Genomic DNA, 26,567 nt, shown 5'->3' with positions numbered 1-26,567 from the left:
TTGTTCGCACATCCGTCTTTGGGTTCTTATAGCTTCATTTGGAGAAATTCTCTAATTGGATATACTGGGCAAGTTAAAAATTCTGTTTTATACTGGGATGGTTGATTACCTGCTGTGCCTGACAGCTTTAAGAGCCAGAAGGGTGCAAACATTTCATTCTACCTATAAAATTGTACATTTTTTTTGTTATTCATTGTCTCAAAAGTGAAGTTCTTCTGGAAAACACATGTAACCTTTTAAAAAAATTTGTTATACTGAAGTATTTGGAGGGGTGGATTATTCAAATAGTAATATTGCCATGCTCTAGTTTTGGAATTTTTATTTTTAACAAAACAAAATCGCCACAGTTAGTGTAAGTAGCAGAACTGAAACAAAGCCATGAAATATCACAGGAACATATTAAATGATCTCCATGTATTTTTCTAAATGTACGTTGACAGCAAAGTTGGGAAGAGAGAAATAAATAAAAAAGAGGTCGTTTTATGTTTTCCACTTTTCTAGTTCTGAGATTATTTTGTGAAAGGCCCAGGAATGGAGGTGAGCAAATGAAGGCACCCTTTAAAATGATCTCTTATACAAATTAGCTGCTGTCTTGTAGTCAGCGTGCACCATGCCATCCGCCTAAATCATTTTCAAAGGGAGCCATGAATAAGGCTGGTAAATCACTTTACCGACTCAGAGAACCAGATGGACCCTAAGCAGTGCATTTCTTAATGAAAAAGTATGTCCATTAAAAAGGTAAATGAAAAAAGCAGTAAATCAGATTACACACAGACCACGATATAAACTAGGAAGACAACAGAAGCAACTCCTTTTTTATAAGAAAAAACTCTATATGAACGTTCACCAAAATATTAACCAGAGCTGTGTTTGGTGGTAGGGGTACTTTTTTGGCGGGGGGGGGGGGGGGCAGCGGGGGCAGCTCCTGTTTTTCTTACCCCTTTGGTTTTCAGTTTTCTGCACTGGACATGTATTCCTTTTAGAGTGAAAACAAATAAGGTTTTTATTATGTCCACTTCCGTCCCTCCACCGGCAGCCCTCACAGCATCTAAAGGTCCAGGATCGGTCTCACTCACACATTTACCACATTCCTCCAACAGGCTGACAGCAGGAACAGTCACGATAAAAACACTTCCCAAGTCCAGCTGCCAGTCCCAAAACCCCACCGAGGAAATACAGCACCACCGGAAGCCTGTCTTCTTTGGTTCTTTCAGCGAATACCTAGTTTCATCCACTGAGATACTTTCAAAACCACGTACAGACAGCAGCAGTGCAAAAATTAAGATGTCCTATGGTACTTTTGCATGAAAAAAAAAAAAAAGGGCAGGAAAATATTTACTTTGCTAAGAGACACATCAAAAGCAATATACACCTTCCACCCAGCGCCCTCGGTATCCGCGATCTGTGCCTGAACCTCCATTTTAAGATCATCAAGTCACAAGAAAAGCTAAAAACACATTATTCACTGCTCACGAAGGCTGTTAACCCATCTAATGGTGAGGGGGGAAACACGAAAGAAATGCAGAGGCAGATGCAGAGCCCAAGACGCAGGTCATGCTATTTTACATATATTCACTTAAAACACATTCATTTTTTTAATACATATTCATATGCATTTAAAATTGTATCTATTTTTTTAAATATATAATTGCTGTTGGCCGTGGCGTCAGACCCTGGATGTGAGAATTGGCCATTCACGATCTCGTTCACCCGATTTGCTCAGGACCCTCAAATCCAAGCACCGATACAAGGAAGTAAGAGATCTGACTCGTTTACACGGAGGTGCTGAGTCAGATGCTTATGACTCGGTATCTCTGCAGAACTCATTCCAGGGAAGCTATCTTATCCACACTGTCATCTCAGCAGAAAATCAGCATTTCACTGAAGGGTGAGAAACAGGACGCAGTAATTGTGGAAAAGAGAAACTCCTATTTTGAATCAAGCATGACTTAGGAGCTTGATTTATATCTTTAAATACGGATTGCTTCTTAGGGAAGCTCGATTCTTTTCTGGGACTAATCAAATGGAATAGTAAGTGGTCCTTTCGATCTGAGGAACCCACGGGCAGAGCCACAGAGGGTAAAAACATGACAGGAATATGAGTTGTTTTACTTAGGGCTTGAAGCAGGCACACTTTTCTCCTGGGACAGCATACACAAAATATGTAATAACATCCAAGCGCCACAGAAAAAAATATAATACCATTTTCTGAAAATTTATATAATTTTGCAAAACAGGGCCAAATTTTTCAATAAAAAGATAAAATAAATACTTTATACTACTGGAGACAAGCTCTGAAAGATAAAATAAACTCTTGCTATTTCTCAAGGAAAAAAAGAGTTTCTACCCATTTGAAGCTGTTTCTCCTTATATAACCCAGGAATTGCCAAAAGTCAACTAATTATAAAAGACTGTTATTGGAACAGAGCAGAGGATGCTTAAATTCTATCCTTGAAAAAAATTGGGCTCTGAAAAAAAGAAACATCAGAACTATGAGAAAAACCCGCTGAGCCCGAAAGTTCTTTTTTAGAGTGATAAAATTCTTTATATATCCATTGGATCATTTTTTTTGAAGTTAATTCCAGCCTCAAATTCAAATTGGGATTACGAATCCACACATTTAGTTCTGTGTCTCTAAATGCCAACGTAAATTACACAGCACTTTTCAGTCCACACTGCCTTCACTCTCTCCTATCATGCCATAAAAAGGAATTAACTTGACTTACTCATTTCTTTCCAGATTTATGATCAGTTCTTTGCTTTCCAGTTGTATTCGAAAATTCAACACTCCTGGATGATTCTGCAAGATAAATAAGGGAAGTCAGTTGAAAACCACTTTGCTCCGACTTGCCAATATCCGAATATGCGCTGTAGGCATATTCAAAGGAGGGAGAGAAAAAAACATTTTCTTCTTGGGACCATTCTGAGACCCTGAGGTGAGGCCAGGACAACCAGGACAAGGGTCTGGAAACACATCACCCTCCCAGACGGAAGTGACATGCCCGCACTTCTGGGCTTTGCACTTCTTTCCTTTGGCCACACACTCTTGGGATCCTTATTGACTCAACCCTGTTTCCCATGATCAACTTCTTCCTCAGATTCCTTGTCTCTAGAAAGGGCACCTTCAGTCCCCAGCCGCTCATGTCAGAAATGTGAAGTCCTTCTCCCTCAACAACTGCATCCGATCCATGGGAAGGTCCCATTGAGTTGCCCTCCCAGCACATCTCCCATTGTCCAGATCTGATATCTCTCCACGCTGCTCTGGTTCAAACCACAATCATCTCTCACCTAGATGCTGCAAAACCCTTCTACCTGGGTCCCTCCACATCTACCTGGGTCCCTCCACATCTCTGCTTTCCTCCCATTCCTTCTCCAATGGCTACGGAAGGATATTTAAAAAAAACACAGCCCACAAACAGCTCACATAGCTTAAGATAAAAAAACCAAAACCCAAAAACAAACAACCCAATTGAAAAATGGGCAGAAGACCTAAAGAGACATTTTTCCAAAGAAGACATTCAGATGGCCAACAGGCACATGAAAAGATGTTTACCATTGCTAATTATTAGAGAAATGCAAATCAAAACTACAATGAGGGACCACCTCACACCAGTCAGAATGGCTATCATCAAAAAGTCTACAAATAATAAATACTGGAGAGGGCATGGAGAAAAGGGAACACTCCTACACTGTTGGTGAGAATGTAAATTGGTGCAGCCACTATGAAAAACAGCATGGAGGTTGCTTAAAAAACTAAAAATAGAGTTAGTTACCATATGATCCAGCAATCCCACTCCTGGGCACATACCTGGAGGAAACTCTAATTTAAAAAGATACATGTACCCCAATGTTCATAGCAGCACTATTTACAGTAGCCAAGATATGGAAGCAACCTAAGTGTCCGTGAACAGATGAATGGAAAAAGAAAATGTGGTATATATAAAAATATATATATATTTAATATCCATTATATATAAATAATGAAATATTACTCAGCCATAAAAAAGAATGAAATGATGTCATTTGCAGCAACTAGCAATGATCATACTAAGTGAAGTAAGTCAGACAGAGAAAGACAAATATCATGTAATATCACTTATATGTGGAATCTAAAAAAAATGATACAAATGAACCTATTTATAAAATAGAATCAGACCCACAGACACAGAAAATAAACTTATGGTTACCAAACAGAAAGTGGGGTGGAAAGGAGAGATAAATTAGGAGTTTGGGATTAATAGATACACACTGCTATATATAAAATAGATAAACAAAAAGGTCTTTGTGGTTCAGGGAACATATTCAATATCTTGTAATAACCAATAATGAAAAAAAATTGAACAAGAATATATAGAGAGAGATATGTATAACTGAATCACTATGCTGTACACCAGAAACTAACACAACATTGTAAGTCAATATATTTCAATTAAAAAAAAAACACCTCATCCACTTAACCCCTGCTTGTGTCAAGCCTGAGTGTCGTCCCACTGCACTGCTGATAAAATGTCAACTCTTGAACGTGGCCTCTAGTGCCCGTCTGACCTGACCCTCATATCCCTCCACACCCACATGCATTGCTCACCCAGCTCTAGCTACACGCCAAGCCCCTTTGCAGCTCTGAGTCTTTGCACAGGCTGTTCTGTTCCCTCTACCTGGAATGCATTTTCTCTACTCTTGTACTCGGTATCAGCTTAAATACAAATAATTCAAAGAAGCCTTACCTCTCTCCCCAGGCTAATGACATCCACCTCTCTCCAGGCATTCTTTCTCCCAGTCCCCTGTCCTTTCCCTCCTTGTAGGGAAGACTTCCTTCCTACTCGTTACAATTCAGTACGTTGACTTGTAGGTCAACTTGTTTATTATGCTCATGAAAGTGCCAGACAAATAATAGAAGATCAGTTAATATTTGGTGAATGAAAGAATCAATCAATAAATAGGGCCAGTTGTTCTACCGGCCTCTTCTCCCTCTGGCTAGACAGACACCGTCCTCCCCCTCCTCTATGTCCCAGGAAACCCTAGTCTGGGTGTGCCTGTCTGTTAATGGTGGGTAGGCATCTATATTCTCTATTCTGGCCCAGAAATTCCCAGTTTCTTGCCTTGGCCTGGGAACATATTCACGTGGCAGAGTCCCTTAACCCTCACCCCTACCCTAGGTTCTCCCTGACCTAAACCAGGGTGGTTCGAACACGCCACTCTCTCTCTCTTGCTGAGCCCAAGTCAGTGATTCAGAATCCTTACCCAAGTCAAAATCGATTTGCCACCCCAAAGCTATTCTACGAAGCCCCTCCCATACCTCCCCTCCTCCTGGGCATCCTTCACGATTCCGGAACTGGCAGTCATGTCCAGCTCCCCTCACCCAGGCTAGTATGTTTCAGATGGAGGTTTCACACGTCCAGCAGGCATTTCTAAGAGAACTGAAATTTTTTAATCTTTATTTTAAAAAAATCAAAGCAGAAACAGACTCACAGACATAGAAAACAAACTTGTGGTTACCAGGGGCGAAAAAGGATGAGGGATAAATTGGGAGTTTGGGATTTGCAGGTACTAATTAGTATATATAGAATAGATAAACAGCAAGGTCCTACTGTATAGCACAGGGAACTATATTCAATAGCTTGTAACAGCTGATGACAAAAAGAATATGAAAAGAATATTTATTTTATATATATATATATATATATATATATATATATATATATATATATATATAACTGAATCACTACGCTACATACCAGGAATTAGCACAACATTGTAAATCTACTATACTTCAAAAAAAAAAAAGGCAACATGTGATTGGTGGCTACCACTACTGGACAACCTAGATGTGGAACATTCCAATTTTCACAGCAAGTTCACAGACATTTCCAACTTCATTGGACATTCCTTAGTCATCAATAAAGACCTAAAATATGCACCATCCAACAGCTGCCCACGTATTAGACTGTTTTAAATACTGGTGCCTTCAGGAGATAAAATTAGGTGCAAACCGAAGTTGATTTTTTTTTAATGTGCTTTAAGAAAGCTCTTCTCAATTTTAATCAATGGGTGGTCTTATTTTTAAGTAGTTACTTAAGCTTGAGAGTTAAACCGGTAAATTCCATTTACATGAAATGCTTCAGTATACTTTCTGGGCTTAAATAGATTTTGTTTATTATGGATTCATTCTAGCAAATGACTACATAAACATCTAGAGATCTAGTGAAAACCATGCTTATTACCTCGGTGTATTTTGCTCCTGCCTGGTGTTTATAAGAATTGTACGGATTTCTGAGTATTTGCTGAACTTTTAAATTCAATATCACTATTCCTCTCCCATATAACATTAAACACACATCATTTCTTTAGATTTATAGCGTACAAAAGTGTTTCTCAGCCCTAGATTTGCTTTTGAGGCTGTCACAAGGACTTTTACCCAAATTTACTCAAACTTTCTGACACTTGGATTTAATTACAAACACATATAGAATGGTCTGCATTTTTTACTCACTCTTTATATCTTAGTAAGACAACACTATTAATTACACTTACAATAAAATATTAGAACAAAAACACATCTCCGTTCTGTCGAGATGTATCCAGTGTATGTGTGAATACGTCTGTTTGCATGTGTGTGTGTGAATAACAGTTACTTGAATTCCAAATTGTGTCTGCCTAAGATATTTACATACATACCACTGTTTTAAAGATAAGTCCTGACAATTAATACTTGTGAGTAAAAATAAAATACTTGCAGCACCTTTTTATCCCCCTGAAAAAAATCAGCTAGTTTAAACATTAACATTTGTACTAATTCCACATAAAGTCCCTACGGGAGCTGTTATAACGTTGTAATGTCAACATATTTCAAATGAATAGATTTTCCCCCAGGAAGGCAGAGCTTTATCTGTATATTTTAGTTGAGATCTGAATGGTACAGGAGAAATCAATGGAGATGGAGAACAGAGAGCTATTTTAACTCAAAACCACTAATTGCATTAGATTTCTTAGTTTAAAAGCATGCATTCACTCCATTTTCTTTTGATTTTCAGCCATTGGAGATGATGGACTAGTGCTGGTTAAATACAGCATTCCTTTTCTTAAAAATGACATACTGATTGCCCTAATGAAACTGTCTTTTATTGAATGCTTAAAGAACTGCATTTGCTGAAGAAATCAATTCAAAGCTTATCAATATGCTAGAAATGTTTTAACAGTCATTATAATTCTATTTTTAAATTGGGAAAAGCATATCCAAAAGAGTATATAAAATGTATAAACAGCAGTATAATGATCATCAGGGTACCTACCACTCAGCTGAAAAATCAAAATATTACCAGAATCTTCAAAGCCCCCTGCATTAGTTTGCTAAGGCTGTCATAACAAAATATCATAGACTGGGTAGCTTAACTAACAGAAATTTATTTTCGCACAGTTCTGGAAGCTAGAAGTCCACGGTCAAAGCAGGTTTAGTTTCTTCCGCGGCCCCTCTCCTTGTAAGTTCTTCATGGAAATGAGTTTGGCCAGGTTCCCCCAGGCAATGGTTTGCCCAGGTAGGTCTGCAAAGTAAGGCTCTGGCCAGACCCCACTGCCTGTCACTTGGACCCTCAGCTGCCCTGTACGCTTTCGGAGGTCTCCCATGATGCGCTTGTCCAGCACATCCCACTTAACTGGTAGTATACACACATGTTTAAAACGTGATTTATTGATTAGCTACGGTTTGTTTCTTTTCAGCATTATCCCTTGTGCTGCCTTTCCTTAATCTGTGTAATTGGGAGCTCACTCAAACTTGAATTTAAATTACCTTACCCATGATGGGTGCTAAAAGTCAATAAATACAGGTTTTCATGGATGCAGGAAAGCTTATGACCGTTTTGCCCCTCTGACGCATGGAATGATATACAGCGTCATCTCCCTAGTGTCCTTATGCCCTTAAAGAATAGCCAATTTTCAATGACATAGAAAAAGCTGAACCTGACCGTGAAGTTGAAATAAGGTGGCACTGAGCTGGCAGAAGGAAGGGAAAGGCACTAACAAATCAGATATGGGGTCAATAGCCAAGCCCACTTCCATAACGACTTCCAGGCTACCCTTTCAAAGACGATGGTCAGTTCTGAGCCAGCCATTCATCTCAACTGTCGATACTGCAAGCTCAGAGGGATCTGATTTTTCAAACAGAACAATATTAAAATACTGCGTTCAAGGGACTCAGCTATAACTCGATCCCTCTCCAGCACTAAATAAATGCTTCAGGCTGCAGCCTTGGCGCTTCGTGGGGCACGAGGGAGTCATTTATTGCTATGAATATTTAGAGGCTTGATTACCACTTTAATATTAGTGCACTGGTTCCACAGCCGGGAAGATACGTGCACCGTGGAGCTGAGAGAGGACAAAACTGGATTAGCTGCAGAACAGCACAGTAAGGGAAGAGGGCACTGCAGCTCCCTAATGGGTGTCTCTGGCTTGGAGCCTTTCAGTTATCATGTAAATGATGGTAATGTTTATTCATGAGTCATTGATCATTTTTTTTGATGGGAAATTGACATGAGCAAAGCACTAGTTAATGTGGCACACATCACCCTCAGGTAAAAACGGCTTTTGAAAGACACAGCATGTAGTTTTAAGTTGTTTTTGTGTTAAAATGTTAGGTTATTTTTTTGTATGGACTCTTCTTACTGTATTTCTTTGCAGGACGAGTTTACAGATTTCCAGCCCACTTCTCCCTTCCCACCACCTTGGGCACGTGTGATGCTGTTAGTTCAAGTTCTTTATGCTGTTGCTACTGGTAGGCTTGCTAATGCTTGCATTAGCAGAAAACATTTCAGATTTTCATTCTAGAGTACTTCAGCTATAGCCAGAGAATCTTTTAGTTTTTAATTTTTATTTTAACTAGAATTAGCTACTCTTTTTTTTAAGATATATTGTTTATTTACTGAAGTACAGTCAGTTACAATGTGACAGTTTCTGGTGTACAGCATAATGTCCCAATCATGCATATATATATACATATATTCATTTTCATATTCTTTTGCACTAAGGTTATTACAAGATATTGAATTTAGTTCCCTGTGCAGAAGTTCTGCTGTACAGAAGAAATTTGTTTTTTTTTAATCTCTTTTTATATATAGTGGTTAACATTTGCAAATCTCAAACTCCCAAATTATCCCTTCCCATCCCCTTTCCCTGATAGCCATAAGACTGTTTACTACGTCTGCGAGTCTGTTTCTTTTATAGATGAATTCATTAATGTCCTCTTTTTTCTTCTTTTTTTTTTTTTGGATTCCACATATAAGTGATAACACACGGTATTTTCCTTTCTCTTTCTGGCTTACTTCATTTAGAATGACGATCTCCAGGTCCACCTATGTTGCTGCAAATGGCATTATTTTATTCTTTTTTATGGCTGAATAGTATTCCATTGTATCTATCTATCTATCTATCTATCTATCTATCTATCTATATCACAATTTTTATCCAGTCATGTGGATATCCAGTCTGTGGATGGACATTTAGGTTGCTTCTGTGTCTTTAGCCAGAGCATCTTAAAGCCTCATTCATTCACTGAAATACTGCCGTTCTCCCCCAATGCATATGTGTGCTATAGGATTACAGTTCCTCCCGCTCTGTGTCCAGCTGAGGACAACGGCTGATTCTGAGCAGACAATGGTCACCTGTTCCCTCCTGGAGCCTACCGCTGGGTTGTAAGAGGCGACTGATAGCACGACTTAACAGAAAGCAATCTAGGAAGCATCACAACGCAGTTTCCTCAAACTTAGCACATCTAAAATCCAATCCTTAGTTTACCAACCCTCCCCAATCCAACGCAAAGGGGAACTTGGGGAAAGTCCACACCAGCTCTCCACTGGAACTCTCCAGCTTAGTAACAATGCTCGTCTTTCAAACCCTCCAGTGGTGACCCTCTGTTCCTAGAAAAACTGTGGTCCTCACACCACAAAGGGTCTGGCCTCTCACCCCTGGCCTGGCATGAGCTCTTCCCCACCTGCTCACTAAGCTCCCGACACGTGGCTGAACTGGGCAGGCTCTTACACTGACACTTGGGGCTGGATGAGAAGCCCAGGGAGTGTGTGTCCCCAGCCTGGCTCCTGGCACACTCCTGCTCTTGGGACCTTAGCAATAAAGAATCCAAACCAGAGCAGAGGGGTGGAGAGCGTGCTGCCAAAGGAGGGGATGAGATGGATATGAATCAATGTAAAATACAAGATGGTGGGCGTGGGGGCTACAGAGTTAGAAATCAGAGCCATGCTGGGGCGGGAGGGTGCAGAGGGAAATCAGAGTAGGAGGGATCTGAGGATGTCCTAGTCTGCTGCTTAATGGTTCTTAACTGCCCAGGGCTTGGGGACTGGACCCTGGACCGTCGAGTGGTGACCTGGTGGCTGGGGAGCTGGACCCTGTGGTAAGATCATGTTGCTGAAATGAGCCTCTGATCCCAGAGACCAGGAGGTATGCACTCGTCCTTGGCCCTCTGTGGTCCTCCTGCACCCTTCTGCCTGGCTCAGACACCTTGATTAGCAGGAAGGAGAGACAAAGTCGCCCTCCACCGGCTGCCTGCCAATGGCTGGGAACATCAGGACGCCCAGGGCAGGATGCCAACGGCGAAGATGGACTTTCCCATCAGCCAGGCACCCAATCACTCATAAGACCACCCGGAGGCCTAGCGCATATGCCCATCACCCCATGTACACAAGGAACCTGGACCTGCCGTGTCAGTGAGGCTGCACCACCGAAGACAGGGCTTGTGATGAGGAATGTGGTTGAGGAATGAAGAAGGCTTGGCTGGGTGCCGGGGCCCAGGTTCACATTAGCATCCTCAGACTTTCTCCAGCAGCTGAGCAGAAGGCCACTGAGCCTCTGAGTGACGTCTAGGGTCATCTTAAGTGGGAAGTTGAGGGAGCAAATATGTAACAATTCCTCATTCCCTGATTGTAAAGGAGCAAGAACCTTACCTAAGAAAGACCTTCTTCCATTTCATCTTGGAAATGCAGTGTTTCTCCATTTAGGAGGCTGTACCTAGGAGGGCTCAGGCCAGGGATGTGTCCACAGATGGACTGGATTCTGCCACTTGGGCTCAGGGACCGCTGGTCAGTCATTTAACTCTGCAAGGCCTCAGTTTCCTCCCCGGGACACCAGGGCTAACAGCACTCTGCCTGACTACCGGTGTGGTCGGCAGAATAATGGGCCCCTAAAGATGTTCTTGTAAGAACCCAAGGAACCTGTGAATACGTTACCTTATTTGGAGAAAGTTACCTCGCATATGTGATTAAGGAGGGGCAGGGCGATCTCCTGGTTTATTCAGATGGGCCCAGTGTACTCATGAGGGTCCTTAAATGCAGAGAACCCTTCATTGCCGGGGGGTCACCACGAGGCGAATTTGACCCCTTTGCTCCCTTTGAAGATGAAGCAAGGGAGCCATCAGCCAAGGAAGCAGCAGCCTCCAGAAGCTGGGAATGGCCCTCAGTCTACAGCCAGCGAGAACCCAGGGCCCTGGGCCCCACAACCTCAAAGAGCTGAATCCTGCCAGCATCTCAGATGAGCAGGGGCATCAAAAGGGGCAGCTCTGCATGTACCTGGACCTTAACCTCATGAGATGCAAAGCAGAGGACCCAACCAGGCCGTCCTGTGACCTTCAGAACTGAGAGGTCAAAAATGGGTACTGCTCATGCCACGTAAGTTGCGGTGGCTTGTTACAGCAGCAACAGAAAGCTGAGACAGTCAGGGAGATTGCTGTGAGGTTCAAACGGTAAAACGTCTGTTTGGAAACCATCAAGCATGAGAAAATGGAAATGCAGGTTGATTGCAGAAATCCAGTCACACGTGGAACTGCTACTTCACAGCACAACGGTGACAAAACACCATTGCACTTATCATTTATTGCTATTTACCCAAATTGCAACCTTTTCATGCTTTTTGTATTTAGATCTAAAGGGCAGAATAAATTAAGTATTTTTTAAAAAGCTAACAAGTTTTCAAAGAGAAATATTATATATTCATTAACTGGGGCATGTTTGTAAGGCAGGCACCAGGCCAGTTCCTGGGGAGGTGGCTGAAAGCAACTTCTATCTTCCCTTGGATAAGCAGCACGTTGCAGGAGACCCTCTGTCCTGCCACTTTAGCAGCTACATTTTAACTTTAACTTAACCCCCATGCTTCATTCACCTCTGGCCGAAGCACACCTTTCAAATCTTTTGATCATACAATGCCTTGCCTAACCTGTTGCTTCTTTTCTTAGATTAAAGAAGTAGAAATGAATAAGTAATTCATGGATGGCTAGATCTTTCCCCCAGCTTCCCCTTCCGTTATCCCAGGAGCAAACTGCGTGAACCAGGCAGTATCTAAAGAAGGATCACAAGGCGTCAGCAAGTCTGCACACGGTGAAAGATGATGGAGACTCCCATCCCTTCCCAAATGATTAACTGCAACTAGCTTCCCCTTTTTCCCTTTAAAAACTTTCATGGTCAAATAGAATCTTTGGAGTTGGTTCTCGGACATGAGTCTGCCTTCTCGCCAGGTTGCCAGCCTCCTGAATAAAGCAAATTTTCCTTTTCCAACCAACACTTTTCTCTCAAGTATTGGCTTTCAAGCAGCAAGCAGTCGAACCTGAGTTTGGTCACACTGGTTTCAGATGGAAAGATCTTGTACCTCTATGACCAGGGCTACGAAAGAGGATAGAAGGTCCTGAAAGACCCAAGTGGACACAGTACAAAATACGTGAAGGCATTTCATTTTGATGTGAAATATTCTCAAGATAATACTTTCTAAGGTCTGCCTACTGATATAATCAGGGGCATTACACTATGAGAAAACAGCACAGAGCATCGCCTTACTGGAATGATTGCCTTGTGTTTCAAGACACAGCCGTAGAGCAACACGCTCTGTGTTTATTAACTAGAAGGCTTGGTTTCCAATTCAAAGTTCATTTATCTAACTAATTTGATGTCTGGAAACATTTACGCACCATTTTTCCCCCCTACAACATTATTTCAAAACTGTCAGTCAGAGAAAGTTAATTGCTTAAGTTGCTAGTTTGTTTGCATGCGAGCTGTCTTCTAGAGCGAATATCCCATTTAAATGTTGACTAAGGGCCATTTATAAAGCATCATGGTAATCTCTTTCAAATAAACATGAGCAAATATAACAAACTCTTTAAAGAGTAACCCTGCTATCGATCACGGAGGCGCTGCCAAGTCCTTGCGTCCTAACCGAAGCTTAGTGCAAACAAGCTTTTCTACTGCAAACAGAATTACAGCTAATTGCCAACTTTTTATAAAACACACCCTAATGGCTCCATAAAAACTGACGCTAAAAGCCTTGCAGAGATCTCAGAGAATCCACATTTCACAACGTCAGACAGGAAGTGCAGTATGACTGTCACCAGCTTTTCCCATTGCTTGCCTGTCACGCTGTTTATTGGGATGTTTGGGCTTCAAAATCAGGGGACAGAAAGAGCTGGAAGGGGGACTCCGAGTGAGGAGCCGGAGCCGGAGAGGACGGGGCTGCGGGCGTGCACGGATGCGGGCCTGAGACGGGGGGCGCGGGAAGGGCAAAGGAGGGCTCAAGTGCCTCAGAGCCACGCGCGGACCCTCACTCCGCTGGGTTCGGGGGACTCTGTGCCTCTTGAAGATACAGTTCCCCGCCTTCGCCCTACCTTGGCTCTGAGACAGAGAGGCCCTGAATCCATGTACCTCGCTGAATGCAAACCCGAATTCAACTTTTTTTTCTATTAAAATATTAGTAAAGTCAACCAATCAAAAATCCAGTAACGCTTATGGAGAACTTTGTCCCCTATGTAGAGGGCCTCCAAGTCCAAATCTCCAGCTCCAGCCTCTATCTTGTGATGCGAATGCCCCACGAGACAAGTCCAACAGATGTCTCACCAGCAACTCAAACGCCACCGGGTTTAAAGCTCGCTCCCCGTGTTTCACATCCTCTACACAACATCCCCAAGCCCAGACCCCCTTCTGCTCCCTGTTCTCATCATCATCATCCCTTTGTGCCTCATTCGTGCCATCTTCTGACTCTTGTGCTTCTCCCCATCCCATGGTGAATTAGTGGGCAAGCTCTGTGGATGCAACTTCTGGAATGTCTCTGCAGCATGGTCCTCATTCCAGCTCTCCTGGCCACTGTCTCACCTCCCAGCCCTCGACGTGGTTCCCTGAGCTGTTTCACAAATGCAGGGCTCACATTACACTTCTCCCCTTCCACTTGGTCTGAAGCAGACGTTCCTTGGCATCTCATGCTCCTCAGCCTGCTCCCCTCCCTCCGCCCCCACTTAACGTACAAGGGCAGAGTTGACAAAATTTTCTGTAAAGGGCCAGATAATAAATATTTTAAGCTTTGTGGGCCATTTGGTCTTTTCCAGGATTACTCAACTTTGCCCTTGCAGGGCAAAACCAGCCACAGACAAAACAGGGCTGGCCATGGCTTTAACTTTGTAAAAGGATGGCCTGCAAGGGCTCAGGGCTCCCTTAAGTTCTGCTGGGAAGGAAAAAGAGCAGCTCCATTCCTATAAGTGACCTTAAAAACATCTGTGCAAAACTGGACAAATAATCAATTTAATTGGACTTTGCAACAAAGTAACGTTGACTTGACAAAAGGCAAAACAGAGAAAGAAGAGTCAAGATGGCTAAGAGCTGCAGCACGTGGGTATGAATAATTCATAGCTGACCTACAAGATGTTTAACCACCGAAACCCCAAATTCCATTATGTTCTAAAGAAAATGTCATACAGGGATACCTGAAGTCCTGCTGAAAAAAAATCTTTTATTTGTAACAATTTCAAAGAGAGTAGTTCAGTAAAGATATGAGTTACCAGCTAGGTGACATTTTGTATAAAGAAAATTGTGCGTGTGTTTGTGGATTTTTCTTAAACAAAAGATAGGATCTTACCTAAAGATGCACTGAAGTAAGGGGCGACACAAAGATCAAAGGAAGCGGTCAGCAAAGCGCATCAGTAGCTTTACCCTAAACCAAAATTTTTTTTTTTCTTTTCATTATAGACACCTTCCTCTCCCCTAAAATAAACAGGATCACGACAGACTTGCGGTCAAATTCAAGTGCCATGAATCACCACCTCTGCGACTTAGTCATTGTTAGCCTCTCTGTGCCCGTTTCTTCACCTGTAAATCATAATAATACCGACTGCGAGGATTAGATGACACGGTTTGTACCAAGCCTTGGACGGGGATGGCAGGCGGGAGGCTCTTAATGTGACTGGCAGGAGGGGTCGCAGCACAAGGCTGCTCGCGTCGGTGTACAGATCACACCTCCGTTCCTTTTCCTAAGAATATATTTTTGCCTCCCCATCCAGCAAAATATTCCCATTCTTACAATCTAGTTTCCACTTTGTTGTAAACCATAACATCTGACAGCAAAAAATACATATACACACATTTATTTCTGTTCTACAGGAATTGTTGGGGGAAACAAAAAGAATTACTCATAAGACCCTTATCCAAACTGTCAATCATGGTTTTCTGAATAAGAAAAGAAAGGTTAATAAACCCCTTCTCAATAATTCCAGGGGACTCTGTCCCTCACCGCCTAAATATACACACATTCCTTCCCCTGTTCCATGTTTACTTTTTTTTTTTTTTTTTGCCTATTCTAGAAGGTGCTGTTTGTAAAGAAAGACAAAATAAACAAAACCATGGGATGCAGAGTGGACAAAAGGCAAAGCCAATCTCTCTTCATCTGACAAGAAAAGCTAGAAATAAACCACTGTGATGAAGCACTGAGCAGCAGGGAAACACATGCGCTCCACGGGCAAACCACGCACCTGCACACGGTGTGCGCTGTGAACAGTGCAACCTGCTGGCAGGTAGATTTCATGAAAGGCAGTGGCTGGAGAAGCAGCAGGCTCATAGCCGTCCCTGTGCGTGGGGGCCACCAGGATGTGTGTGCCAGGACACAGTTTACATTAAAATGCCTGGTAGGTAACCACCTATTCTTTCTTTTTAAATATACCGTTGAAAAGAACTACATTTTCAAAGTCATGCAAAAGCATTGTTCCCTCCTCAAACACATCCTCTGGAGGAGCCACACAGCCCTGGTCCTCCCACTGGTTTCCATCAGGCATGGTTATCATGTAGTCACCACCAGGGGACTCTGCTCTGAAACCACATCTTTTTAAAAACGTTATCATTTACACTCATTGTGCTGTATAAAGTACGTACGTAATGCGCACATGAACTGTATGGAAGTACCTCTATCTCCAAATAACATTATGTGGTGTAGCCCGCAGTCTGCAGGAGCATCCCGGCCGGTGCCTCTACCCTTTACAATCCATCGCTGGTTGCTGTGAAAAGTATGATGCCAGATGAAGGGGGGAAAAAGCGAAAGCATGGCTACACTTCTCCAAACATACACATACACAGCTTATAATGGAACCCCCATGGAAACAAGTCACATGACCACATTCGATGTAATATCTACAAAGTGTGGACTCTGAAATATAAAGCCAACTGCATGTAAAAATATATCAACTTTAAAAATTACTTACAGTAAGACTTAGCTTGTGTCTTACCAACAGGTAGCTGACAGTCAAAATCTCACAATATAGATGTAACAGACATATAAGAGCGACAAGAAAATCCCCGAAACCCACAAAGTTGTTCAAATGTGAAAACAGAGAAAAGTTTCAACAATGAAAAATTCGCTGTGGTGAGCCCACACCATCTAAGATAGAAAAGAGTCTAGAAGAAGGCCTTAGGTGTTAAATAAATTTTGACTTCCTCTTGCTCAGAGAGTGTTCTTACAGTGCAGCCACGGTTGTAGCATTTCAGATATGAATCACCTAATTTAGATTTCAGTGCCACTCCTTATCCTCCAAGATCTGTACCTTCCAGGTCTATGATTCGGTCCAGGACTGCATCAGTTTGTCATCTGCTATGATCCCAGCTCTTTATCCTATGAAATGCTATTGTCTCAGATTCCCCCTCTCCTAGGGCAGCTTAGCTATTTTTTAAATTGAACCACAGGCATCATCATCTAGTTTATTGATTTGTTTTATGAGTTTGGGCCCGTAGTTCCAACTTATTGAGAACTTTTAAAGCCATGACTCTTTTGGCCAACCTAGTAGCTACTCAGTGCCGTGCCAGGCTTACGAAGTACAATACTGCAGTGTTGGTGAGATGCCAAGAAATGGGCACGTTCATGCACAGCTGGTACAAGAATAAATCGGTGCAGCCTTCCATAAAGAAATCTGGAAATAGTTATAATACTCCTTAAAATGTACACATCTTTGATTCAACAATTCCACTTTTAAGAACTCATCTAAGGGGAATAACCAGAAAAATAAGTACAGATATAAGTAGAAAGATATTTAGCACAGCTTATATTGAAAAGTTTAAAAATGCCTGTATATCCACCCCAAGGGAACGGCTGAAAAAAAGCCACAGGAACCAGGTGATACGATATTACACAGTCGTTAAGCTGACGGTCCAAGAATGGAGAAGTTCTGCTTCTGCTGATGACAGTCTGATTAATTTGGATTCATTCTCCCACAGAAAATAACTATAAAAGCTGGGCAAAGTATACAAAAATTCTATTTGAAGATAATGTAGAGTTTCCAAAGTAATGAAGATTCATGGGGCCATGACCCAGGGAGAGGAGGAAACCCAAGGTGTGAGATTAACGTTCCCACCCGAGGCATCTGAGGATGTTTGAAGAGGCAGTTTAGAGGCTGAAGACTTCAGCATAACTTTCAACAGACTCACAGGGCTGAAGGGGCAAAAACTGAATATAAGGGACTGTTAAGAGGTGGTACTGATAACCCCCAACTCTGGGCTTTGGGTTGGAATGCCTAAATGCTGAGTCTTGGGAGAAAGGGTGAATGAGAGATAGAGCAGTCCTCAGGGAGACTGCAGCCAGCCCAGCGCCCGATCACGAGTGCTCCTACCTGAGGCACCAACCAGAGAACATCAGTATCTCAAACTATCTTTAAGCTTTACATACACAATATCTGATACTCAGAATTTAACCAGGCAGAAGTGGATGCCAAGAAGAAGAGGCTGAAATGCAGGAGAAACCATAGACACTGATCTGCAGGAGATCTAGTTAATGGAGCTAAGAGAAACAGACTTCAAAAATGAGCTAGGCTTACTATGTTCAAGGAGTTAAAAAAAACAAAAAGTTTCACCAGAGAACTGGAATGACATGGATGTTCTAGAACTGGAAAACATAGCTGACTGAATAGGTTCAACAGCAGTTTAAACGCAGCCGAAGAGAGGAAGAGTGAGTGGAAGACAGGTCTGCGGAAATTTGCAGGGCTAAGGCATAAAGAGACAGAAGGATGGAAAATTTAGAAAAGAGCTCAAGAGACATAAGGGATGTGGCGAAAGGTCTACGCGTGTGCAATCAGAGATACAGAAAAGGACACAAGAGAAAACACAGCAGAAACCATATTTGAAGAGAAAATAGCTAGAAGTTTTCCAAAATTGGCAAAAGTCATCAAGGCCCACATTTTTAAAACACTCTGAGGACGGGGTAATAGCTCAGTGGTAGATGGCATGCTGAACATGCACAAGGTCCCAGGTTCAGTCCCCAGTACTGCCATCAAAAAAAAAAAAAAAAAAAAAAAGGAATTCTCTTAAAATAGATTTACAGACATAGAAAAGAAACTATGGTTACCAAAGGGGGAAGGGGTGAGGGAGGGATAAATTAGGAGTTTGGGATTAACAAATACACATTATTAAATATAAAATAAACAACGGGGACCTACAGTACCGCACAGGGAACTATATTCGATTTCTTGTGATAACATATAATGGAAAAGAATCTGAAAAGAAAAAATATATATGTATGTCTACATATAACAGAATCACTTTGCCGTACACCTGAAACTAACATTGTAAATCAACTACACTTCAATTAAAAAATAAATAAATAAAAGTAAAACACTATGAACCCCAAGCACTGATAAATAAAAATAAAAACCACACATAGACTTGACACAGTAAAATTCCTGAAAAATAGAGATGAGGAAAAAAATACAAATCTTCAAAGCAGCAGCAGTAACTGGCAGATGACATCACAGAAAGCAATGGACTCTATTACAGCGCGGAGGGAAAGTAATTTCCACCTGGGAGTTCTGTATCCCACGAAATACCCTTCAAAACTGAAGATGCAATGAAGATATTTTCAGGCAGAAAAAAACCAAAACAACTCATAAGCAACAGGCTGCATTAAGGAACACTAAGGGCTCGTCTTCAGGCAAGAGGAAACGGAACCCTTGACAGCTGCTCGGCGATGCAGGAAGGCACGAAGAGGTGCGACTGACACGTGGGAACCTCGAAATGAATATTAAAGGCAGGATACAACCATACTATGGAAGAGGAAGTAAATAGAATCCATTCCTACTTAGAACTTCTGTCACTAGAGATGCAGCCCATATTTCTTCTGGCCACGCTCATTTCTTCAGCAAATCTGCTGAGCATCTATTATGTGCACACTGTGCAGGGCGCTGGGGCCACAGAGAGGAAGAAGCCCACTTTAAAGGTGACAAAGAAAAACTCGGGGAGATTGAACAACTTGCTCAAGATCACCAGGCTCATGACTGGCAGAGCTGAACTCCAGGTCTATTTCCTTGTCATAGCTCTTTTACTAAGCAACTGTTGCTCCCAAGAAAAAACAATGTATATATGAACGCTCAGCTGGAATTTATCTATATTATTCTCTTTCTCTATGATGTTTTGTTGCCATTAACATTCAGCGTTTTTTTCCTCTCACATCCTGACATCATGTCACTCTCTTCACAATCTTCAACTTATTCCCTTTAACTCTCTTTCCTACTCTGGATGCCTCTGTAGCAAAAAATATCTTGAACTTGTTCATGAAATGTGCAACCTTCTGTTTCTTAAGATGTCAAGGCTTCAGCATCCTGCACTTGAAAGAATCTCACTGGGATTTTCAACCCTTTGAGGTCACTGCTCAAATCATACACAGCTGCTGTCCACTCACCCTGGTCAAGAGCTGGGGTCAGGGTCAAAGGGGAAGCTCCGTGGTGGCCCAGGAAAGAAGGAAGAAGGCTGCTATGTCCCTCCACCTGCCTGACCCCATCCCACCTGCTGAGACCTGGGCTTGGGGCCCCGGTGCTGAGCGGAGCGGGGGAAGTCAGTACTCATGCTACCAATGGGGCTCGTTTCGGCTTCTCATTACTGAATTCACAGCCTCCAAGCCCAGAGTCAGCCCCCTTAACTCTGGCAATAACTCCTGCATATTCCTGCATTACAGTTTAACAACGCAGAGGGAAGAATTACTTCTACAAAGCAACGATCAATCACGTGTCTCCATCTAATGCACGGTCAAGACACATTTTTAGAACACTGAAATACTGCTTCAGCATTTCTGCTGTTAACACAAGACCCTGGTTTTATTTGCTGGAGAGCTTATTAACACAGGGCCTCACATTTTTTATGAATAAGAAACACAAAAACTGACCTGACTGAAGAATAAAATTCCAAGCAGAAAAATAAAAGTAAGCCTTAAAAGCCTGCGATACACCGTTTGTACAGGCTGGGTGTTTACTTCTTCTCACACGTCCACAGATGAAGTGTCTCGCCCACAGACACGGCTCCCATAGTCCCTGAGATCCCGCAACCACATTATGATGGAAAAGACCAACTTCTGAGGGGACCCCCAAGGTTTCTGTCAACAGGTCTTTTTAGTTTGTCTGCTGAATAAAGGCAAATATGCAAAACAACCCACCATTTCAATAGGTAGGTTGACATTAGTGGTTATCAGCCGGGGGTGATTTTGCCCCCAGGGCACACAGTGGCAATGTTTGGAGACGTTCCCGGTTGTCGTGACTGTGCGAGGATGCTACTGGCATCTAGTTGGTAGGGACCAGAGATGCTGCTAAACATGCCACAGCAGCACAGGATGACCAGGCTGTCCCCAGCTCCTCCAGCAAAGAAGTGTCTGGTCCCAAATGTTAACAGCGCCACAGTTAAGAAGCCTTGGTTTAACATCTTTCTTTATGAATAGCTGTATTTAGCCAGATGGTCTATAACTTAATAAGTACTAACCATTCCCTGCTTTATGTAGCACTCTTTCTCATTATTTTATTTATATATGCAAACAGATGGATTATGTATTTTTAAGACCACCTTTGAATGGGAGAAAATGTGCCAAAACATAACTACATTCAACCCATGTCAGTGTGAAGGTAGTTTCACTCAGCCCCAGAAATGATGGAACATTGGAAAATAGATTAATGTGTATTTAAACTGGGGAGGTCTTCTGGAAGAGATAGGTCTTTGGTTCTTGTTTAAAGGAAGATCAGGGCATGCTGGTGGGAGGACAGGAGAACTTTCATGTTTCTGAGTCAAATGTGCAAAAACTTGGAGTCAGGCAAAAGGCACATGGGGGTGGGAGTGCTGGTCAATACGGCTGGAACAGTGGGTTTGGGGAGGGACATATATTTACTTGAGATCAAGGCTTATAGGGTGTGACCACTTGGCAGGAAGATTTGAGGACAATCAACAAAAGTTTGCATTTAATCCTGAGCAATGGAAAGGCAGGGACCATTACAAGCCCACTGAGAAATCAAAGATAAAAACACACCAGTCCACTCTGCTCTCATCCAAGTGGATGACGCGGCCTTTTGCAAACACTCTTTCCTAATTTTAAGGCATAGTTAATACTCTGCCCCCTTAATCCTAGTTTATGCGCTGTGACCGGGGACTAATCACTTAATCTTTTTCAAATTTAAGGAACATATATGGGCAGCATGTATCATAACCATGGGACAGCTTGAGCCACTTAAGAAAAATTTCAAATCCAAATAATGAACAAAAACATCCTGGCTTTATCTAAAATTTCAACATTCTCTGGAGAAGCAACAATCTCTAGTGTGTTCTCCGGAGGGATCCTCAGGGTCATCCAATTCTGATGCTTAAATCAAATAATCATTTGGCTTAATTCTCTTATTGTTCCTCAAGCCCTCCCTCCCACCGCCGCCCCCATGCTTCCATCTTTCCCAACCGTCCACTCTGTCCGTGTTTGTTTCTGTGCCAAGTTCAGCCTCCAGCCTCGCACTGTCCTTCTGCAAGAGGGGGGCTCAGACTCCGTCTTCACTGCCTTGTTACTGTGATCACAGATGTGCTTCTGGATTGGTGCTCCTTTCGCGTGCGATCTCATGGAGTTAAGGCTGAGACTGGAAAGTCAGCATTTTTTTAAAGAAAGTAATTGGTCTTTTACGATATTTTGAACATGATAAATGAGTTTTAGCAAAACCAGAAATGATTATGATAAGAAAGAACACAGATAGTTGGAAGAATTCACCCCATGCATGAGGACGTTGGATAATGAATAGAGGCCCAAGGTACAGGAGGGGGGAAGGGGTCTTAAGAGCTGGAAATAATCTCTATAAATTTAAAATAAAAGCACAGTTGTCTCCTGTCTAAAGCCAGTTTTTAAAAAAGAAAATCTCTAATAGGGAGGACCCTGTGATGCTAAATTAGAAATCACCACTGAAAATTAATACTTTAGAAAGAAAGCAGAAGGGATTTTCAAACAGGCTATCCATACCATCACCAAAGGATGCGTCTTTCCAGAACTGTAAACATCCGAACCAAGGGTATATTCCAGTCTTAATACGGTAAAATCCTCATTCCTTCCGATTTCTATTCGTTGAGCACAATCACTGTGACTTCAGAAAAGAAGTGACCCACACAAACGGGGAGCAAAGGAGAGAGGGAGGTGACGCAGCTTTGGAACTGGCTGGACATTAAGGATAAAAGAAGAACAGCCACGGAAGCTACAAAGTGGAAATCCGGGTGTCTGCGAGGACACTGAGGGCGGGACCGAAATAAGGAAATGGGGAGAGAGGGCTGCTTTGATAACTTTTCTCCGGGACATCTTAAACATTTTTATATGTGTGAAATTAATGTTTCTCTTAAGGACAATGTAACCCATTGCTGTTTCAGAAAACAGATATTTCTTTCCACGTGCTGGTTGTTAAAATCCCCCATTCATCACAGTGCGCTTTTCATCCTTTTGGTATTTCCAGTTGCTCTCACTAACCTATGCATGTCACTAACAGAACAACAGCTGTTTTTATTCCTGCTGTCATGATGCTGGAAAAGTACAAACATGTTTGTACGGCTTTTCTAAGCAAAACTGTCGTTTCCCCTTTTATTAAATTGGTCTTCCATGATTAGTGGGAACAGCTAAATAGCTGTAGAAATACGATTAGAAAGAGTAATGTAACAGCCTCTCCAGGGGTCCCAGGCCATTTCCCAAGACAGGTCGCTAAATTACTTCCTAAGAGGAGAAGATTCACATATAGCAATTTTCCCTCAAATACTCATTTAGGGCAATTAAGAAGGTCTTACCCTAGTCCGAGCTCTTGAGAATTTCTGGAGGTGAGGTATTATGCTTTGAATAAAACCAGGGAATAGGGTAAAGGGATATTACTTCTGCACAGCAGGACAGGGGAACAAGCAACGTGTTTGAAACCTAGCCTCGGTACACACGTGCTTTGAGACAGACCGAGGGCGCATAGCAGATTCTCTTTAACCCATGATGACCTGGGCTCCTTAATTCACTGCAAGGCAGTGCTTCACCTTGCTTCTCCTAATTGCAAGAGCACCATTACATTATACCTCACATTGGCTGATTCATAGAAGAGTGAAGATCCTAGGCCAAAGCTATTTTTAAATTCTCCCACCATGGCATAGTATTATTTGACAATAGACTATGAATAAGTTAGAGAAGCATATTGTAAATGCCACCGCCTTTCTCCACCCAACTTCCTCCAGAGATTAAGCTGTAATGCCTTAAGACATGTATTATACATGATGAATTCACTTCTTTCCTATGCATTCAAGTGCTGTTGATTATGTATCATTCTTGGGAGAACTGATAAAATAGACACAAATCATTTTTTTTGTCTTCTGTGTTTCAGATGAGAAACCCTGACTGAGAAAGGCTATGCTTCACACAAATACCATCAATTAGTCAATCAATTGATGAAGACAAAGAACAGTGTAGAAAACTAGAATACTAAAAATCCAGTAACAACTCTACATTAATCCAAAACAAGGTAAGAAAAATGAACATAAAAACAGGTGGAGAAGTAGAAAATAAAGGGCAACGACTTCAGTATAGTTAACCCTATTAATAATTACATTAAATATAAATGTTCTAAACACTCTAAAATAAAAGGCAGAGATGATCAGACTGAAAAAGCAAGATTTTAATTATATGCTGTCAACAAGAAACCAACTTTAAATATAAAGAAGCAGATAGGTTAAAAGTAAAAGGATGAAAAATAATAAATTATGGAAAATTAAATACTATTTGATAAATTGGACTTCACATTTTGAAAATTCCTTTTATTAAAAGACATCATCAAGAAAATGTGAAGTTTAACCACTGCATGGGAAAAAATATTTGCAATACAAAGGATTTGTATCCAGAATATATAAAGAACTTTTACCATTTAAAAAGAGTTTAAATAACCCATTTAAAAGTGGGCAAAATTTTTTGAACAAATATTTTTCCTCATATCAAAAAAAGATATTTGAATGGCCAATAAGTGCATGTAAATGTGAGCCATCTCATTAGATACTAAGGAAATGGGAACTAAAACCACAATGAGATACCAACACTCATCTATTAGAATGACCAAGATTAAAAAGACTGAGGATACAAGTGCTGAGAGTTGGAGCACCTAGAATGCATATACTTTGCTGGTGGGAAAGTAAAATGATATAACCACTTTGAAAGACAATGTGACAGCTTCTCAGGAAAACGTACTTGGCATTTGTAATAGAAATCCCACTCCTAAATATTTTCCAAGATATAAAATACATATGTCCACACATCAGTTTACACAGGGATAAAAATAACAGCTTTATTCTTAATAGCTCAAAATTCAGTGGCTCAAATGTCCATCAACAGGTAAATATATGAAAACAAACTATCGTATATCTAACAACGAGTTACAATTCATCAGTAGAAAGGAATGGACTGATACCAATAACAGTATGAATGAGTCTCAAAGACTATACCAATAAGAAGTGAGAGATAAGAAAAGAACACATTGTATGATTCTGTGTATATGAATTTCTAGAAAAGAGAAATCTTTAGTGATAACACTTGGGACCAGGGTTAATGGGAGGGGCTGACTGTAAAAAAAATTTTTGAGGGTGATGGAAATATTCAATATCTTAATTTTGGGGATGGTTTCATGAGTGCATATATTTTTCAAAATTAATTGAACTGTGCACTGAAAATAGGTGTGTTTTATTATTTTTTATTATTTTATTTCAAAGGTTACTTTTAAAAAATCTCCATTGTAGTATGTTTTGTCTGTCTCTCCTTTTAGTTTATTGATTTTTGTAGTATGTATTTTGCATAAGCTCTAAAATATAAGTTTTTCAGACTGAAGGGAAATGATTCTGAATAGAATTATGGCCTGTTAATTGATCCCATATCAGTATGACATATCTATCTTTATTTCTAATTATGCTCTTGTCTTAAATCTACTATATTTTATATTATCACTGGTCTGCTTTATTTTGATTTGTATTTGTATGGCATATATATTTTCCCATCCTTTATTTCAATAGAAATGTCTTTATTTCTATATTCTATATGTGTTGATATTTAAAGTGTATCTCTGATAAATAATATAAATCACATATGGTATCTTAATTCCCCCTGAAAAATCTTTGTTTTTCAATTTACCCATTTAATTTTAATATAATTACTGACACAGCTGAGTTTAAACTTCCCATCCTATTTATTTTCTTGTCTCATTAGTACTTTGCTCCTTTATTCTTCCTTCCCTTTAAAAAAATGAATCTTGCATTTTAATTTAATCTTTCTCCCCTAATAGCTTCTTAAATCTTTTTGTATTATCCTTTTAGTGACTATTTTAGAGATTAAAATATTTACCCTGGACTTACTTATTACAGTGTATCTTAAATTACTATCTTTACTGCTTTTAGAACAGTGCAAAAATATTACAAACATTTAACTCTATTTGTCCCCCCCTTTGTGATACTAATGCCACGTACTTCACTTCTACATACGTTCTAAATCCTTAAACACTTTGTTATTGCTGTTTTAAACAGTCGATTCTCTTACATTTACCAACAAGTTTAATTTCTCTTTCTGCATTATCTGTGTTTTCAACTGGTATAATTTTCCTTCAACATGAAAAGCATCCTTTTATATAGTTCTTATATTTTGAGTCTGTTGGGGATAAATTTTATCACCTCTTTTTGACCCTGAAACATCTTTATTTATCATTCATTTTTGAAAAATATTTTTACTGGGTTTGAATTCGAGGTTGGCATTTTTTCTTACTTTCTGCCCTTTCAAGGTATCTTTTCTTCTGGTCAGCATATTTCTGTTGAAAGGTCAACTGTAAGTTTTAATTTTCCTCCCTTCAAAGTCTTTTTTCTCCTGGATGTTTTAAAGACTTTCTCTTGGACCTTGACTTGATTTGATGGGGTTTTCTTTGTATTTATCCTAATTGGGATTCACTTAGCTTCTTGAAAATATGAGCTGACTGCTTCTCATCACTTAAAACAATTTTCAGCGATTACCTTTTTAGATAA

At 40.9% G+C, this 26,567-nt stretch overlaps 1 protein-coding gene across 1 annotated transcript in view; it reads right to left on the bottom strand.

Moving 5' to 3' along the window:
• The window catches only part of ADAM12 (ADAM metallopeptidase domain 12), a 326,306-nt gene that overhangs the window by 235,872 nt on the left and 63,867 nt on the right, over positions 1-26,567 (bottom strand). The window contains 1 exon segment of the mRNA XM_032490670.1: positions 2,727-2,800. Coding sequence (XP_032346561.1) covers positions 2,727-2,800 — 74 coding nt within the window.

Source organism: Camelus ferus, chromosome 11, assembly GCF_009834535.1.
Source record: "Camelus ferus isolate YT-003-E chromosome 11, BCGSAC_Cfer_1.0, whole genome shotgun sequence".
Classification (NCBI taxonomy): domain Eukaryota; kingdom Metazoa; phylum Chordata; class Mammalia; order Artiodactyla; family Camelidae; genus Camelus; species Camelus ferus.
The sequence above is the reverse complement of the archived record's forward strand: the minus strand, read 5'-3'. Positions and strand labels throughout refer to the sequence as shown.